The sequence below is a fragment of the Biomphalaria glabrata genome, chromosome 18 (assembly GCF_947242115.1).
Source record: "Biomphalaria glabrata chromosome 18, xgBioGlab47.1, whole genome shotgun sequence".
NCBI lineage: Eukaryota > Metazoa > Mollusca > Gastropoda > Planorbidae > Biomphalaria > Biomphalaria glabrata.
Genome location: NC_074728.1, coordinates 21,078,979 through 21,099,508, shown reverse-complemented (window position 1 = coordinate 21,099,508; position 20,530 = coordinate 21,078,979). Strand labels below are relative to the sequence as shown.

At 39.8% G+C, this 20,530-nt stretch overlaps 1 protein-coding gene across 1 annotated transcript in view; it reads left to right on the top strand.

Moving 5' to 3' along the window:
- LOC106053393 (uncharacterized) overlaps window positions 1-20,530 on the top strand; it is a 49,681-nt gene that overhangs the window by 8,909 nt on the left and 20,242 nt on the right. The window contains exons 3-8 of the mRNA XM_056016652.1: window positions 944-1,047; window positions 4,689-4,853; window positions 6,777-6,881; window positions 16,108-16,163; window positions 18,160-18,279; window positions 19,647-19,822. Coding sequence (XP_055872627.1) covers window positions 944-1,047; window positions 4,689-4,853; window positions 6,777-6,881; window positions 16,108-16,163; window positions 18,160-18,279; window positions 19,647-19,822 — 726 coding nt within the window. The remainder of the gene's footprint in view (window positions 1-943; window positions 1,048-4,688; window positions 4,854-6,776; window positions 6,882-16,107; window positions 16,164-18,159; window positions 18,280-19,646; window positions 19,823-20,530) is intronic.

The following is a 20,530-nucleotide window of genomic DNA, read 5'->3' as shown; positions in this document are numbered from 1 at the left end:
GATCCTCTGATGACTTTGCTCAAATGGAGTTTGATGAGGACCTTTGAAATAATATCAGACATCAAACACGAACTTATTAATGTAATAATATCACAAATTTGGCAGCCATTTGTGGGGATGTAATATATAAAAGGATACGAAATATAAAGTGTAAAAATTGAGCTCGCAGTAAAGGTATATTGATGCCTGAATAAGTATCAACGATTCACCTTATGAATATTATGTGGTCCTTCTTTCACTTTCACCTATCCTTTATTCGTTTGGAATGTTGGGGCACCACACAAGATTTGTTGACCCTCGTTCTCCATTCCTCTCTGTCTTTTGACTTGGATCACAATATCTTTCAATGCCAGGTCCGTCCTTTCTTTTATGTTGTCTTCCCATCGCTTTCTTTATCTGCCTCTATTTCTTTTTACCTGTTACTGTTCCCTGTAGGAGGATTTTTAGGAGCCCTGAAAACATTGTAATATGGCTATAGAGTTCTAGTTGGCGTTGTTTGACAGTAGTTAAAAGGTCATCGTGGGGTCCAATCACTAAGATGAATGAGGTAATCGACCTTTAAAACTGTCTCTCCCACTTTCTATTACTGTTGATTTCTGTCTATAGCCCCTCATTTCCTTCCCCCTTTCTCTTTACAAAAGTTTTATCGAGTTCGTCTGTCTGTCTGTCTGGTACAAACATTGTACACTTTATTTCTACCTCACCCATTCTCGTATAAAGCTGAAACTTTGCACAGATATTCATTGTCCATGACAAAACATGAATACAAATGAACCAATTACTTTATTAATTAATGCTACACGTTTTTTTAAATATTTAAATAGAAAAGGGAAATTAATGTTAAAATATTTAGAAATATGTCTGTATATATGCAGTTATTTCCCTTATTTCACTGTCTGTTTCTAAAAAAGTTAAAATTTATACAACACTGTTACATTGACAGGTATGTTTAAAAATTCGAATCTGGAACAGTGTTGATGCCATTACTAATACTATAGTTATCCCAGCTAAGTCAATGGTGAACGTCACGATAGAATCTTATGTGGGGTGAGTTGACTTTGGAGTTAGTTTGGACCTTTTTGAGTAGCGTATTAGGGTCAGTGTCACTTTGCAGGTGAACATTGAGTGAATGACAAACATTAAAAAAAAAACGTTTTATCTGGTCAATCTCTTTCTGTCTCCTCATTATGTCGATGTCATTTGATTTCTGTCTCTAGTCCCTCATTATGTCGATGTCATTTGATTTCTGTCTCTAGTCCCTCGTTATGTCGATATGTCATTTGATTTCTGTCTCTGGTCCCTCGTTATGTCGATATGTCATTTGATTTCTGTCTCTGGTCCCTCGTTATGTCGATATGTCATTTGATTTCTGTCTCTGGTCCTTCATTATGTTGATATGTCATTTGATTTTTGTCTTTGGTCCCTCATTATGTCGATATGTCATTTGATTTCTGTCTCTGGTCCCTCATTATGTTGATATGTCATTTAATTTCTGTCTATGGTCCCTCATTATGTCGATATGTCATTTGATTTCTGTCTCTGGTCCCTCGTTATGTCGATATGTCATTTGATTTCTGTCTCTGGTGCCTCATTATGTCGATATGTCATTTGATTTCTGTCTCTGGTCCCTCGTTATGTTGATATGTCATTTGATTTCTGTCTCTGGTCCCTCGTTATGTTGATATGTCATTTGATTTCTGTCTCTGGTCCCTCGTTATGTTGATATGTCATTTGATTTCTGTCTCTGGTACCTCGTTATGTCGATATGTCATTTGATTTCTGTCTCTGGTGCCTCATTATGTCGATATGTCATTTGATTTCTGTCTCTGGTCCCTCGTTATGTTGATATGTCATTTGATTTCTGTCTCTGGTCCCTCGTTATGTTGATATGTCATTTGATTTCTGTCTCTGGTCCCTCGTTATGTTGATATGTCATTTGATTTCTGTCTCTGGTCCCTCGTTATGTTGATATGTCATTTGATTTCTGTCTCTGGTCCCTCGTTATGTCGATATGTCATTTGATTTCTGTCTCTGGTCCCTCGTTATGTTGATATGTCATTTGATTTCTGTCTCTGGTCCCTCGTTATGTTGATATGTCATTTGATTTCTGTCTCTGGTCCCTCGTTATGTTGATATGTCATTTGATTTCTGTCTCTGGCCCCTCGTTATGTCGATATGTCATTTGATTTCTGTCTCTGGTGCCTCATTATGTCGATATGTCATTTGATTTCTGTCTCTGGTCCCTCGTTATGTTGATATGTCATTTGATTTCTGTCTCTGGTCCCTCGTTATGTTGATATGTCATTTGATTTCTGTCTCTGGTCCCTCGTTATGTTGATATGTCATTTGATTTCTGTCTCTGGTACCTCGTTATGTCGATATGTCATTTGATTTCTGTCTCTGGTCCCTCGTTATGTCGATATGTCATTTGATTTCTGTCTCTGGCCCCTAGTTATGTCGATATGTCATTTGATTTCTGTCTCTGGTCCCTCGTTATGTCGATATGTCATTTAATTTCTGTCTCTGGTCCCTCGTTATGTTGATATGTCATTTGATTTCTGTCTCTGGTCCCTCGTTATGTCGATATGTCATTTGATTTCTGTCTCTAGCCCCTCATTATGTCGATGTCATTTGATTTCTGTCTCTGGTCCCTCATTATGTCGATATGTCATTTGATTTCTGTCTCTAGTCCCTCATTATGTCGATATGTCATTTAATTTCTGTCTCTAGTCCCTCATTATGTCGATATGTCATTTAATTTCTGTCTCTGGTCCCTCATTATGTTGATATGTCATTTTATTTCTGTCTCTGGTCCCTCATTATGTCGATATGTCATTTGATTTCTGTCTCTGGTCCCTCATTATGTTGATATGTCATTTTATTTCTGTCTCTGGTCCCTCGTTATGTCGATATGTCATTTGATTTCTGTCTCTGGTCCCTCGTTATGTCGATATGTCATTTGATTTCTGTCTCTGGTCCCTCGTTATGTCGATATGTCGTTTGATTTCTGTCTCTGGCCCCTCGTTATGTCGATATGTCGTTTGATTTCTGTCTCTGGTCCCTCATTATGTTGATATGTCATTTGATTTCTGTCTCTAGTCCCTCATTATGTCGATATGTCATTTGATTTCTGTCTCTAGTCCCTCATTATGTCGATGTCATTTGATTTCTGTCTCTAGTCCCTCATTATGTCGATGTCATTCGATTTCTGTCTCTAGTCCCTCATTATGTCGATGTCATTTGATTTCTGTCTCTAGTCCCTCATTATGTCGATGTCATTTGATTTCTGTCTCTAGTCCCTCATTATGTCGATGTCATTTGATTTCTGTCTCTAGTCCCTCATTATGTCGATGTCATTTGATTTCTGTCTCTAGTCCCTCATTATGTCGATGTCATTTGATTTCTGTCTCTAGCCCCTCATTATGTCGATATGTCATTTGATTTCTGTCTCTAGTCCCTCATTATGTCGATGTCATTTGATTTCTGTCTCTAGTCCCTCATTATGTCGATATGTCATTTGATTTCTGTCTCTAGTCCCTCATTATGTCGATATGTCATTTGATTTCTGTCTCTAGTCCCTCATTATGTCGATGTCATTTGATTTCTGTCTCTAGTCCCTCATTATGTCGATGTCATTCGATTTCTGTCTCTAGTCCCTCATTATGTCGATGTCATTTGATTTCTGTCTCTAGTCCCTCATTATGTCGATGTCATTTGATTTCTGTCTCTAGTCCCTCATTATGTCGATGTCATTTGATTTCTGTCTCAAGTCCCTCATTATGTCGATGTCATTTGATTTCTGTCTCTAGCCCCTCATTATGTCGATATGTCATTTGATTTCTGTCTCTAGTCCCTCATTATGTCGATGTCATTTGATTTCTGTCTCTAGTCCCTCATTATGTCGATGTCATTTGATTTCTGTCTCTAGCCCCTCGATATTTCATTTGGTTTCTTAATTCTGTTCTATATTTCCCTCAGTCTAAACACTTTTTCAATGTCTGTCTTTGTCATTGTCTTTGGTCTGCCTCGTTGTCTTCCACTCTAACCGACTCCCACTTTTTCTCTTTTCCAATCGTTCCAAATCCGTCTAGAAGTCTCTCTCTCACTTTTAGCCTCTTTGTGTCCCTCTGTCTCTTTCTTTTTGTCTTTATCTTCTAACTGTGTGTGTGTGTGTGTCTCTCTGTCTATCTAGGTAGCTAGCTAAGCTAGATAGATAGAATAGATAGATGATCGATAGATAGATAAGATAGATAGATAGATAGATGATCGATAGATAGATAGAATAGATAGATGATAGATAGATAGATAGAATAGATAGATAGAATAGAATAGAATAGATAGATAGATAAGATAGATAGATAGATAGATAGATAGATAGATAGATAGATAGAATAGAATAGATAGAATAGATAGATAGATAGATAGATAGATAGATAGATAGATAGAATAGAATAGAATAGATAGAATAGATAGATAGATAGATAGAATAGATAGATAGAATAGAATAGATAGATAGATAGATAGATAAGATAGATAGATAGATAGATAGATAGATAGATAGATAGACACACCGAAAGACAGACATAAATACAAATGAGAAAGTGATAATCAAAGAAAGAGAAAGACTCAAGAAATATCTATTCAAACTTTATGTTTTATGTGTTGGTCTTTGGTCGTTTTCTTTCTAGCCTCTTAAAAACTAAACCAGTTGAGAAAGTGGAGTTCTTGATACTGGAGGGCACTGGAGACTATGGCCTGACAGTATACATTCAAAAGAATAACCACAATATGGCGAGCTTTACGGCCATATCTGAAAAATATTTCGGCACAGACTATTTCTTTATTGCGATAAAGTGAGTTGGGTTTTTTTTTTTTCAATTTTAAAATTTATTTTTACAAAAACCTCTATTTAAGTCACAACCTTATGGTGGAGGAGAGAGAGGGAGAGAGAAAGAAAGAGAAGGAGAGCGAGAGAAGAAGAAAGAGAATTGGAGAAAGAGAGAGAATGAGATAGGAGCATAGTGGTTAGGCGCTTGGCGCCCCTGATTCCACCCAACTTTAATAGGTACCTTACTATAGTTGGGGAAAGTATAGGCTGCCGGCTGTTGTGCTGTCTATTTCTGCTAGTTACCGGATCATGAGGAGGGAGATAACAGGAAGAGATAGAAGAAGAGAAGGAGGGAGATAACAGGAAGAGATAGAAGAAGAGAAGGAGGGAGATAACAGGAAGAGATAGAAGAAGAGAAGGAGGGAGATAACAGGAAGAGATAGAAGCATTTCTAGTAGCCCCACAAGTGGTTTCGGGCTGTGACTCATACAACAACGAATGTTGATAGGCGTGTTCAAGTACTCTGGCTTCCTTAAAGGCATCCTTCAACTCTAAATCTGTTTTCTCCAGGAGGTGTTTTCTAATACTGTTGGAGGCAATTCCAGTGATTATTGCATCACGTCACGATGCTGCTCAGCTGTCACGGCTTTGAAATTGCTATCCTAGGATAGACTGCGGAGTCTTTGAAGAAAGGCGTCAATACTTTGACCCTGTTCCTGTCTACACGTGGATAACGTGCGCCCTGCGTTCATTCATACATGTACATGTTACGTTTCTATGTCACTTATCATCTGGTACACAGATAGCGAAATGTAGTTTATTACTAGTTTCTTGTTATCTACATTTTCTATAGTAACTATTATAATTATAAATATTATAGCTTTTATATAGCGCTACTTTCTTGCTTAAAGCCTCTCATTTGTGGACCGGTGGAGGGGAGGGTTTATCCAGGAGTTGCTGCCTTTTGGCGCTCAGTAAACACAACTCTGCCCGAGTCGGGTGTCGAACCTCGAGCCCCCTTCTAGGTAGCCAAGCCAAGCCAAGTTCAAGCGCACTTGGCCTCTCGACCACGCTTCCAACTACAGATAAAAATGTTTTAAAGTTTTCGTACTAGTGCAGCCACTTTTCTGGTGCTTGAGGTGTGGTAGGTTCCACATCAAACCTTCCCGGTCGAAGCAGTCTATCCATGTTTAGATAGATTCAGTGTAATATATTGTCGACTAGAGTAACACCTTTAGTAAAATCACTAAAATTAGAAAGCCTTCAGGACAGAAGACTCAAATGTAAAGTAGCAATTATACATAAAAAACTAAATCGTAATCTTCAAATACAAAAACAAAATTTTAATTAAAAAAAAAAGACTCAAAGATAAAGGCACATTCTTCATCCCATATGTTAGGACAAATTTGTACAAATACTCCTTCTTCCCTAGTGCTATTAGAGCATGGAATGGGTTGCCTGAGCTAGCCAGGAAAATCAGTGACTTGACAGAACTTAAGTCATTGGTTAATATGCATGACTGAATGCATGACGCGTAGGACGTAATCATCTTCTTTTTTGAAGTAACGTCTGTATTATCATTACACCTTAACCTTTCCTGTACAATAAACCTTGTATATATATATATATATCATTGTTGCCTGCATTTATACTGATGTGCCTATAAGTAAATTTCTGAAAGTCTGTGCTCTCAAACTCTGAAACCTCCTAGACACATTAAAACGGCCACCTAATAAACCCCCTTGTCTCAAGAAGGAGCGAAGGAGAGATAGAAAGAGGGAGGGAGAGAGAGAAAAGAAGAGAGAAGAAGAGATGAGAGAGAGAGACGATGAAAATGAGAGAGAGATTCAAAAAGAGAGAGACAGAGAAAGACAATGATAGCCGGCCGTTTTAATTCAGTTGAACAGATAGCAGAAATCGAGGTTGATATCATGTTATTTTTTTTCAGGGACGCCTATAATGAAACGACAATTTGTGTAATGGATGAGTGGTTTAAAATAAATATATTCTGCAGAGGTGTCAGCTCCACGTATTACAAGTTTTCAGATTATAGGTAAAAAATTGTATTTGTATTGTATTTGTATTTGAAAAATAATCATCCCCTAGACGTTAAGCCAAACGTCACACGCGAAAACCTGTCACAGAAAACATAATAAGTTATGGCACTATATTAACGTAGGCTAGTTAACAACGAGAGTGTAAATATCAAAGGTGTAATGATTCGATGACATGAATGCTGATTATACATAATACAATTCCAGATCAGAGGGCTTAGTTAGGTGAAATTATGCAACATAGTACTAGTTAACAGGCATGCACACCTTAGTCTCATAGCGAACAGTCCATTCTGTGCTCGCGGAGCCATGTATAATAGCCGAGCGGGGTACAACTAAGGATCATCTTCAGGCTTGACTCCAGCAGACTCCCAAGCCTGCTTCCCCCCAAAAACAAGAAAAAAATATGCATTCATTGTGACCACAGTTCACACGATTATAATATAACAACTTTAGAGCTACGAAAGAACAAAAAAAAAAAATAAAGAATAACCTATCTTACCCAATGCTGGGGGGAAAAACAACTAACAGAAAGTTCCAGCCAAGAATCGGCTACCCTAGCAGAATAAAAAGAAGCAATGACGCCAACATAGCGCGTCACCAGATACAGCGCACAAACTTTCATTGTGCACCAAAGAAACACACCTAGCAAAGAAGCAATGACGCCAACATAGCGCGTCACCAGATACAGAGCACAAACTTTCATTGTGCACCAAAGAAACACACCTAGCAAAGAAGCAATGACGCCAACATAGCGCGTCACCAGATACAGAGCACAAACTTTCATTGTGCACCAAAGAAACACACCTAACAAAGAAGCAATGACGCCAACATAGCGCGTCACCAGATACAGAGCACAAACTTTCATTGTGCACCAAAGAAACACACCTAGCAAAGAAGCAATGACGCCAACATAGCGCGTCACCAGATACAGAGCACAAACTTTCATTGTGCACCAAAGAAACACACCTAGCAAAGAAGCAATGACGCCAACATAGCGCGTCACCAGATACAGAGCACAAACTTTCATTGTGCACCAAAGAAACACGCCTAGCAAAGAAGCAATGACGCCAACATAGCGCGTCACCAGATACAGAGCACAAACTTTCATTGTGCACCAAAGAAACACACCTAACAAAGAAGCAATGACGCCAACATAGCGCGTCACCAGATACAGCGCACAAACTTTCATTGTGCACCAAAGAAACACACCTAGCAAAGAAGCAATGACGCCAACATAGCGCGTCACCAGATACAGAGCACAAACTTTCATTGTGCACCAAAGAAACACGCCTAGCAAAGAAGCAATGACGCCAACATAGCGCGTCACCAGATACAGAGCACAAACTTTCATTGTGCACCAAAGAAACACACCTAACAAAGAAGCAATGACGCCAACATAGCGCGTCACCAGATACAGAGCACAAACTTTCATTGTGCACCAAAGAAACACGCCTAGCAAAGAAGCAATGACGCCAACATAGCGCGTCACCAGATACAGAGCACAAACTTTCATTGTGCACCAAAGAAACACACCTAACAAAGAAGCAATGACGCCAACATAGCGCGTCACCAGATACAGCGCACAAACTTTCATTGTGCACCAAAGAAACACACCTAGCAAAGAAGCAATGACGCCAACATAGCGCGTCACCAGATACAGAGCACAAACTTTCATTGTGCACCAAAGAAACACGCCTAGCAAAGAAGCAATGACGCCAACATAGCGCGTCACCAGATAGAGCACAAACTTTCATTGTGCACCAAAGAAACACGCCTAGCAAAGAAGCAATGACGCCAACATAGCGCGTCACCAGATACAGAGCACAAACTTTCATTGTGCACCAAAGAAATACGCCTAGCAAAGAAGCAATGACGCCAACATAGCGCGTCACCAGATACAGAGCACAAACTTTCATTGTGCACCAAAGAAACACGCCTAGCAAAGAAGCAATGACGCCAACATAGCGCGTCACCAGATACAGAGCACAAACTTTCATTGTGCACCAAAGAAACACGCCTAGCAAAGAAGCAATGACGCCAACATAGCGCGTCACCAGATACAGAGCACAAACTTTCATTGTGCACCAAAGAAACACGCCTAGCAAAGAAGCAATGACGCCAACATAGCGCGTCACCAGATACAGAGCACAAACTTTCATTGTGCACCAAAGAAACACGCCTAGCAAAGAAGCAATGACGCCAACATAGCGCGTCACCAGATACAGAGCACAAACTTTCATTGTGCACCAAAGAAACACACCTAACAAAGAAGCAATGACGCCAACATAGCGCGTCACCAGATACAGCGCACAAACTTTCATTGTGCACCAAAGAAACACGCCTAGCAAAGAAGCAATGACGCCAACATAGCGCGTCACCAGATACAGAGCACAAACTTTCATTGTGCACCAAAGAAACACACCTAGCAAAGAAGCAATGACGCCAACATAGCGCGTCACCAGATACAGAGCACAAACTTTCATTGTGCACCAAAGAAACACGCCTAACAAAGAAGCAATGACGCCAACATAGCGCGTCACCAGATACAGCGCACAAACTTTCATTGTGCACCAAAGAAACACACCTAACAAAGAAGCAATGACGCCAACATAGCGCGTCACCAGATACAGCGCACAAACTTTCATTGTGCACCAAAGAAACACACCTAGCAAAGAAGCAATGACGCCAACATAGCGCGTCACCAGATACAGAGCACAAACTTTCATTGTGCACCAAAGAAACACACCTAGCAAAGAAGCAATGACGCCAACATAGCGCGTCACCAGATACAGAGCACAAACTTTCATTGTGCACCAAAGAAACACACCTAACAAAGAAGCAATGACGCCAACATAGCGCGTCACCAGATACAGAGCACAAACTTTCATTGTGCACCAAAGAAACACACCTAACAAAGAAGCAATGACGCCAACATAGCGCGTCACCAGATACAGCGCACAAACTTTCATTGTGCACCAAAGAAACACACCTAACAAAGAAGCAATGACGCCAACATAGCGCGTCACCAGATACAGCGCACAAACTTTCATTGTGCACCAAAGAAACACACCTAGCAAAGAAGCAATGACGCCAACATAGCGCGTCACCAGATACAGCGCACAAACTTTCATTGTGCACCAAAGAAACACACCTAGCAAAGAAGCAATGACGCCAACATAGCGCGTCACCAGATACAGCGCACAAACTTTCATTGTGCACCAAAGAAACACACCTAACAAAGAAGCAATGACGCCAACATAGCGCGTCATCAGATACAGCGCACAAACTTTCATTGTGCACCAAAGAAACACACCTAACAAAGAAGCAATGACGCCAACATAGCGCGTCACCAGATACAGCGCACAAACTTTCATTGTGCACCAAAGAAACACACCTAACAAAGAAGCAATGACGCCAACATAGCGCGTCACCAGATACAGAGCACAAACTTTCATTGTGCACCAAAGAAACACACCTAGCAAAGAAGCAATGACGCCAACATAGCGCGTCACCAGATACAGAGCACAAACTTTCATTGTGCACCAAAGAAACACACCTAGCAAAGAAGCAATGACGCCAACATAGCGCGTCACCAGATACAGAGCACAAACTTTCATTGTGCACCAAAGAAACACACCTAACAAAGAAGCAATGACGCCAACATAGCGCGTCACCAGATACAGCGCACAAACTTTCATTGTGCACCAAAGAAACACACCTAGCAAAGAAGCAATGACGCCAACATAGCGCGTCACCAGATACAGCGCACAAACTTTCATTGTGCACCAAAGAAACACACCTAACAAAGAAGCAATGACGCCAACATAGCGCGTCACCAGATACAGAGCACAAACTTTCATTGTGCACCAAAGAAACACACCTAACAAAGAAGCAATGACGCCAACATAGCGCGTCACCAGATACAGAGCACAAACTTTCATTGTGCACCAAAGAAACACACCTAACAAAGAAGCAATGACGCCAACATAGCGCGTCACCAGATACAGCGCACAAACTTTCATTGTGCACCAAAGAAACACACCTAGCAAAGAAGCAATGACGCCAACATAGCGCGTCACCAGATACAGAGCACAAACTTTCATTGTGCACCAAAGAAACACACCTAGCAAAGAAGCAATGACGCCAACATAGCGCGTAATCAGATACAGCGCACAAACTTTCATTGTGCACCAAAGAAACACACCTAGCAAAGAAGCAATGACGCCAACATAGCGCGTCACCAGATACAGCGCACAAACTTTCATTGTGCACCAAAGAAACACACCTAGCAAAGAAGCAATGACGCCAACATAGCGCGTCACCAGATACAGAGCACAAACTTTCATTGTGCACCAAAGAAACACACCTAACAAAGAAGCAATGACGCCAACATAGCGCGTCACCAGATACAGAGCACAAACTTTCATTGTGCACCAAAGAAACACACCTAACAAAGAAGCAATGACGCCAACATAGCGCGTCACCAGATACAGCGCACAAACTTTCATTGTGCACCAAAGAAACACACCTAACAAAGAAGCAATGACGCCAACATAGCGCGTCACCAGATACAGAGCACAAACTTTCATTGTGCACCAAAGAAACACACCTAGCAAAGAAGCAATGACGCCAACATAGCGCGTCACCAGATACAGAGCACAAACTTTCATTGTGCACCAAAGAAACACACCTAACAAAGAAGCAATGACGCCAACATAGCGCGTCACCAGATACAGCGCACAAACTTTCATTGTGCACCAAAGAAACACACCTAGCAAAGAAGCAATGACGCCAACATAGCGCGTCACCAGATACAGCGCACAAACTTTCATTGTGCACCAAAGAAACACACCTAACAAAGAAGCAATGACGCCAACATAGCGCGTCACCAGATACAGCGCACAAACTTTCATTGTGCACCAAAGAAACACACCTAACAAAGAAGCAATGACGCCAACATAGCGCGTCACCAGATACAGAGCACAAACTTTCATTGTGCACCAAAGAAACACACCTAGCAAAGAAGCAATGACGCCAACATAGCGCGTCACCAGATACAGAGCACAAACTTTCATTGTGCACCAAAGAAACACACCTAACAAAGAAGCAATGACGCCAACATAGCGCGTCACCAGATACAGAGCACAAACTTTCATTGTGCACCAAAGAAACACACCTAACAAAGAAGCAATGACGCCAACATAGCGCGTCACCAGATACAGAGCACAAACTTTCATTGTGCACCAAAGAAACACACCTAACAAAGAAGCAATGACGCCAACATAGCGCGTCACCAGATACAGCGCACAAACTTTCATTGTGCACCAAAGAAACACACCTAGCAAAGAAGCAATGACGCCAACATAGCGCGTCACCAGATACAGAGCACAAACTTTCATTGTGCACCAAAGAAACACACCTAACAAAGAAGCAATGACGCCAACATAGCGCGTCACCAGATACAGAGCACAAACTTTCATTGTGCACCAAAGAAACACACCTAACAAAGAAGCAATGACGCCAACATAGCGCGTCACCAGATACAGAGCACAAACTTTCATTGTGCACCAAAGAAACACACCTAACAAAGAAGCAATGACGCCAACATAGCGCGTCACCAGATACAGAGCACAAACTTTCATTGTGCACCAAAGAAACACACCTAACAAAGAAGCAATGACGCCAACATAGCGCGTCACCAGATACAGAGCACAAACTTTCATTGTGCACCAAAGAAACACACCTAGCAAAGAAGCAATGACGCCAACATAGCGCGTCACCAGATACAGAGCACAAACTTTCATTGTGCACCAAAGAAACACGCCTAGCAAAGAAGCAATGACGCCAACATAGCGCGTCACCAGATACAGAGCACAAACTTTCATTGTGCACCAAAGAAACACACCTAGCAAAGAAGCAATGACGCCAACATAGCGCGTCACCAGATACAGAGCACAAACTTTCATTGTGCACCAAAGAAACACACCTAACAAAGAAGCAATGACGCCAACATAGCGCGTCACCAGATACAGAGCACAAACTTTCATTGTGCACCAAAGAAACACACCTAGCAAAGAAGCAATGACGCCAACATAGCGCGTCACCAGATACAGAGCACAAACTTTCATTGTGCACCAAAGAAACACACCTAACAAAGAAGCAATGACGCCAACATAGCGCGTCACCAGATACAGCGCACGAACTTTCATTGTGCACCAAAGAAACACACCTAACAAAGAAGCAATGACGCCAACATAGCGCGTCACCAGATACAGAGCACAAACTTTCATTGTGCACCAAAGAAACACGCCTAGCAAAGAAGCAATGACGCCAACATAGCGCGTCACCAGATACAGAGCACAAACTTTCATTGTGCACCAAAGAAACACACCTAACAAAGAAGCAATGACGCCAACATAGCGCGTCACCAGATACAGAGCACAAACTTTCATTGTGCACCAAAGAAACACACCTAGCAAAGAAGCAATGACGCCAACATAGCGCGTCACCAGATACAGAGCACAAACTTTCATTGTGCACCAAAGAAACACACCTAGCAAAGAAGCAATGACGCCAACATAGCGCGTCACCAGATACAGAGCACAAACTTTCATTGTGCACCAAAGAAACACACCTAACAAAGAAGCAATGACGCCAACATAGCGCGTCACCAGATACAGCGCACAAACTTTCATTGTGCACCAAAGAAACACACCTAACAAAGAAGCAATGACGCCAACATAGCGCGTCACCAGATACAGAGCACAAACTTTCATTGTGCACCAAAGAAACACACCTAACAAAGAAGCAATGACGCCAACATAGCGCGTCACCAGATACAGAGCACAAACTTTCATTGTGCACCAAAGAAACACACCTAACAAAGAAGCAATGACGCCAACATAGCGCGTCACCAGATACAGAGCACAAACTTTCATTGTGCACCAAAGAAACACACCTAACAAAGAAGCAATGACGCCAACATAGCGCGTCACCAGATACAGCGCACAAACTTTCATTGTGCACCAAAGAAACACACCTAACAAAGAAGCAATGACGCCAACATAGCGCGTCACCAGATACAGAGCACAAACTTTCATTGTGCACCAAAGAAACACACCTAGCAAAGAAGCAATGACGCCAACATAGCGCGTCACCAGATACAGAGCACAAACTTTCATTGTGCACCAAAGAAACACACCTAGCAAAGAAGCAATGACGCCAACATAGCGCGTCACCAGATACAGAGCACAAACTTTCATTGTGCACCAAAGAAACACGCCTAGCAAAGAAGCAATGACGCCAACATAGCGCGTCACCAGATACAGAGCACAAACTTTCATTGTGCACCAAAGAAACACACCTAGCAAAGAAGCAATGACGCCAACATAGCGCGTCACCAGATACAGAGCACAAACTTTCATTGTGCACCAAAGAAACACACCTAGCAAAGAAGCAATGACGCCAACATAGCGCGTCACCAGATACAGCGCACAAACTTTCATTGTGCACCAAAGAAACACACCTAACAAAGAAGCAATGACGCCAACATAGCGCGTCACCAGATACAGAGCACAAACTTTCATTGTGCACCAAAGAAACACACCTAGCAAAGAAGCAATGACGCCAACATAGCGCGTCACCAGATACAGAGCACAAACTTTCATTGTGCACCAAAGAAACACACCTAACAAAGAAGCAATGACGCCAACATAGCGCGTCACCAGATACAGAGCACAAACTTTCATTGTGCACCAAAGAAACACACCTAGCAAAGAAGCAACTCCATATGCGCATGACAGGTACCTGACATTAACTGGGGAAAGGAAAAACGGTTGGTCGTTGTGTTGGCCACGTGACACTTAAACCGTTGGCCACAAAAACAGATGACCTTTACAGCATAAGCTCTATATAGATCGGCAGCTCTGAAAAGGGAACATATAATATCGTAAAAGTGTGATAATGCTTTCTTCTCACAAATAAATGGGTAACAAAGAATGTTTAAATCATTGGAAAAAAGTGTTACCCAAATTGCAAAATACACATTTTATCGAAGCATCTCACATTCTGCGGGCTCCCCACGTCAATGTAATATTTTTATCAGGACAAAATGTGTTATATTAGCTTTATATAAATAAATAAATAAATAAATAAATAAATAAATAAATATATATATATATATATATATATATATATATATATATATATATATAATTCTCTTCATGTCTCAACAGTTTGGACAAGAAGAAGAAGTAAAGGAAAGATCACTCTTTTATTTCTGCACGTCGGACGAACAAGAGTTACCCGACGTAAAAAAGAGGGGGGGGGGGAGAACAAGTAGTATTCACCCGTCACAATATATCAAGAAAGATCCTTTTTTTTTTTCTACCTCACTTAGTTTTAGCAGAGAAAAAAAGAAGGAGGGAAGGAGAACAAGTAATCTACTTTGTATTTACCCATCACTAAATAGCACTGCCGGACTCAACCGTTGTGGGTCCATATGCGAAACGGATTTCGTGGAGCCAAGTTTGGGTAGGGATACGGATAATAAAGAAAATTTAGGAGTTTTTATAACAAACAAAATTTTTTTTTGCATTTTAGTCATTATTTACTACGTACAAATATACTTTGCGAGCCTTGCGTGTAGGGAAGTCATACAGTATATCCTAAAAATTGTATTTGCTACATACATCACGCTCAATAGCAAGAATTACTGAATGTTTCAATCTATCTACGAGAATTGTTTACTGCAAGTAATTCTTCATTAGTTTGAGGCCCGAGAAGCTTCTTTCACCAGATTCCACAATTACGTGATAAATTCCGTTTTTTATTTATCGCGCATAGGATTCGCGTTTCCATATTGAACAAAATGACAATTTTCGTCTAAATATTTCAGAAGATTTGTATGAGTTTTCAAAAGATTTTAATAATTTTTGGATATTTCTAGGACTTTTTCGTATTTTTGCTATTTCAAGAGATTTCCAGGAGCGCCTGGTATATCGACAGGAGGCCGCAGTAAATTTGTTAAGTTATACGATACGATTTTAGTGGGATCTGTTGTCACTAAACTTTTTACCCAACCCTTACACTAGTACCCTAAAACTACACTAAGCATGACCCATTCCGTGACACTGTATAGTAGACGATAAACATAGTAAGTCCTAGCTGAATGATAATGCTAGAATAATTGTATAAATAGAAATATTGTGTTGACATTTACAGATATAAAATAAGTCCAACAACTTCGTGTTCTGAACGTCAGAAGAGTCTCTATATAGGTGAGTTGTCTCAGCGGTAGTGCTCTTGAACTCACACACATGCAGCCATTTAAATGTGACCCAGATAAAAATACAATTAAATAACAACCTAATAAGAAACCTTTTTTAAATTTAAAAATTGTTTGTACTGTACAATTTTAAGACCATAATTTCAAATTGCATCTCATTGAAGTTTTTTTTTTTTTTTTTTTTTACCAAACGACCTAAGTATGCACCTGTCATGACATTGATGTCAAATATTAATTTAAAATATTAAATAATTTAAAGTAAAATCAAGTCAAGGTTAAGGTCTACATCGGTTTTTCCAATGACGTAGCAAACATCTGGCTAACACGCGTATAACACTTGTTAGAAAATGAATTGAATGGTTGAAGAAATGATTTCATTGGTTAAGCCAAATATCTTGGTTAAAAGGTCAAGTACAGACTCGAGGACAAGTCAGTCTGAATGGAAATCTTGTAGAGTGAAGAAGTACTAGTAGAGACATGTTTTGTATTTGTATTAAATCTAGTGGCAAATTTGAATATTTTTATTTCGATACAGTTTACTATGGTAAATACTGTACATTACAGTGATTCTTAGTTTTTTTTTAAATTAAAGTTCTGTATTTGATTTAAAAGGATCTTCACTTATTCAATGTCTAAGGTAGTCTTTAGATCTAGAGATATAGAATCCTCGGCAACCCGGTTACAAGATATCCACGTCCCTGACTATTCGGCAAAGACCAACGAGTTCAACTAACAAGAGAGAAACATCCAGCTATTCAGCATCAAGATCATTTTAACCGTGATAGCACCATTCTTTTTGCTATTTTTTTTTTACTTTTTTACAGCGGCCCCCATCCGTTAATCATACGCACTGTATCTCTAGAACTTGTGAAATGTTACTAGAAATCACGTTTTTGGAATTTTTTTTATCGAAAAGAGTACAACAGTAAGTTCGATCTTTTGAAGTGGAACCACATTTACAATCAAAAGACACATTCCATTCTAAATATTAAAAATATAGATTCATCTAACTCTTTCTTTTTTAGATTTGTTCATAGAATTGAAAATAAATGCTCAAAGAACATTGTTGTCATTTTCTTAATTGAACGGTCGTATCTGACATTACTGACACCCTCGTAGGCCACAGAATCAGATGACCTTTACATTATCTGCCCTATAGTCCGAAAGGTCTGAAAGGGGAACTTTACTTTTACTTCTTGAGATAAAAAAAAAACTATTCACTACTTGAGTAATAATATAAAAATGATATAAAAATAATATAAAAATGATATAAAAATAATATAAAAATAATATAAAAATAATATAAAAATGATATTGGCAACAAAAAATCTAGCTTGCTACAATGACACGTCTGGCCATATGGTTTTCGTCCGTCCTTCGTTACACAGCTGACAATTCCGTCGTTCTTGCATCATCCACACTGCATAGCTAATCTCTTCCCACCGTCACCATAGAAACACAGACTCACTCCAAAACACGGCTAACCAATCATCTAGCTCATATTTAGCAGATTATATTTTTCTTGTGGTGGTTGAGTGGTAAAGCACGCGGGGTCCGAGCCGACACCTCTGAGTTTATCCAACTCTCATGGGCACCTGACATTAAGTTTTGGAAAGTAAAAGTTGTTGGTTCATGTGCTGGCCACACGGCACCCTCGTTAGCCCTTGACCCTAGAAAGAGATTGTTGATGGTATGTCACGCCCCGTTCAATAACTCATATACTATTTTCGATAACCCCTCACCTTTTAGGTATAATGTATATATTAGGAAGATGTATGCCCCTTCATAGGGGACACTACTCTGTGAGCCAAGAGGGCTGATTAAAGAAGCGAGTTATTTGTTTATATTATGAAAGTGTTGTCATTTCATGCCAAGTATCTATCTTAACACCGTCGCAGCGGTGGGATTTGAACCCACGCCTCCGAAGATGGCCCCCAATAGATCACATGAAAGTGGATACATTTACATTTTGCTTTTCCTTTCTCAAGGTACTGCTGCATCCGACTGGGAATTAAAGCGTCCGTTTGGTTATCTGTTTACATCCTACACTGACATGAAATTAGCAAGCCTTTCCTGTCTACGACCTGGCAATGCAGTGTTTTCCTTGGGTAAGACATAGCACTGCTTTATGTCTCATTGGGGAGATCTCAGGCCGTTTGTCCATTCCCGTTTTTATTACAGAAGCCTCTTTAAATGAAACGATTTTTACATGAGCTAGTTTAAGTATTTCTGTTAATCGGTGACCTAAACCTAAACTCTGCTAAGGCGCTGATTTTTCTGGCTTATTCAGGCGACCTACTCCATGCTCTAATTGTACTAGATCTAGGGAGAAAGGAGTATTTGTACTAGATTATCCTAGCATATGGAATAAGAAGTTTTCTTTTATCTTTCTTTCGGTGTATCTTATTAAGTTTTGTATCGTATATGTAAATTATGTAGTGTTTATTTATTATTTCTTATTTCTACTCTATGAAAGTATTAATATTTCATAGATCTAGGCCATGTTTACATGAGACAAGATCGAAAGGATCTACATCTAGATCTTATTTTAAGAACTACACTTTGCACAGATAGGTTTTTTACTATACTATGAGACTGTTTCTATGGCCAACAATTAACCACCAACCGCATTTACTTTCCAGCGTTAATACTCAGAATTAGTTGGGCATCCAAAACCTTTAAGAGTTCAAAATTCCAGCATTCACTTGGACTCGAACTAAAAACACCTCTGTGCTATTATTAGAAGATATTACGTCATTGTTTGTTGTTTATGTTTTATGCGAAAGCAAAGAATCGGACGGAAATAAAAAAGTTAGTTATATATGTCTACCTTGATAAAGACAGGTGAGAGTTCTTCTAGGACAAACATGGCAGAAAGCAGTCGTCATTAAGAAACATCCATCACCCAGATCTTACATCATAAAGACAAATGATGGGAAAACGTACAGACGAAATCAACGGTTTTTAAACAAGAGCTACGAAGAAGACATCTCTGGGTACTATGACACCGACGAAGACAATGAACAGCAAACTGTTAGAACAAACGGAACAGACAATTATAAACCAACATCTAGAGAACTTGCTGTGCCGGTCAAGACAACCAGAAGTGGTCGAGTTGTCAAAATTCCTTGTAAATATAAATATTAAGAACTTTAAAAGGCAGGATGTGATGATAGCTTCAAAAGGAAGGATGTGCTAATATTAGAAGATATTACGTCATTGTTTGTTGTTTATGTTTTATGCGAAAGCAAAGAATCGGACGGAAATAAAAAAGTTAGTTATATATGTCTACCTTGATAAAGACAGTCTCGTTATTATCATTATTAATTAGTAACGTCTACAGTAATTTATTATTAATCTGTGACAACAGAACAACCTCGGTATGAAGAAAGGCGCTTTAAAGATCAGTCATCTCTTCTCCAATTAATTTTTTTTTTGTTTTTTGACAATATTTGTGTGTGTGTGTGTCTAACAGAAATGCCTTTGATAACTGCCGTCTTGGGAATGGAGTATGTAACAGTATCCAGTGGCCACGTACCCAGCTCTGTTTTAATTGTGTCTACCAGGCCATTAACTACCGTCAAGTGGTACACCACCAAGCAAGGAGATTTCAAAAACTTCTTTTTTGAAAAGGATATGGATATCCTCTGGGTATACATATATATATATATATATATATACATAATTTTGTGCTATTATTGATGTTATTAGTAATTATATGACTTTCTGCATAGTGCGACCTTATACGCTAATATCCTTCTCAGTGTTCTGGCCTTTAGCAGTGTGTGTTTATGTGAGAGTTTTTCTGGAGGTTGTGTTTTTATGTGAGAGTTTTGGGAGGTTGTGTTTTTATATGCATTGTATGAGTGTCACAGTCTCAGTTGACATTGCTTGATTTAATGTCGAGTTGTAACTCTGAGTTAAGTAGTATCTTTTGGGCAGTTAAAGCCAGTGAACACTGTGTATATTCCTATTAGTTTTTCTCTACACTGAGGATATGTATTATTGATGCATTATTGTTACCCGCTGTGATGCAGACGTTACTTGTGGTTTATTCTATGACTAATCATCTTGGACATTCAATACCGCTGTTATGCGGATGTGATTATGTTTCACATCGGGAAGTCTTGATGTAACTGCCGATAAGGTGCAGTATTGTCATTAAATAAACATTATATTTGTCTGCCAAAGAGAAGTTGAGTCAATCTGTAATGCCTGTGTCTGTCACGTGTCAAGCGTGACTCCAGGAAGCACGAACCTGGCAGTCTACGCATTCGCGACACATTGGTAGTGACCAGTCCAATGTGTAATAGTAATACAGCATGCTTCAATATCACGCTTTGCAACGTTACACAATAT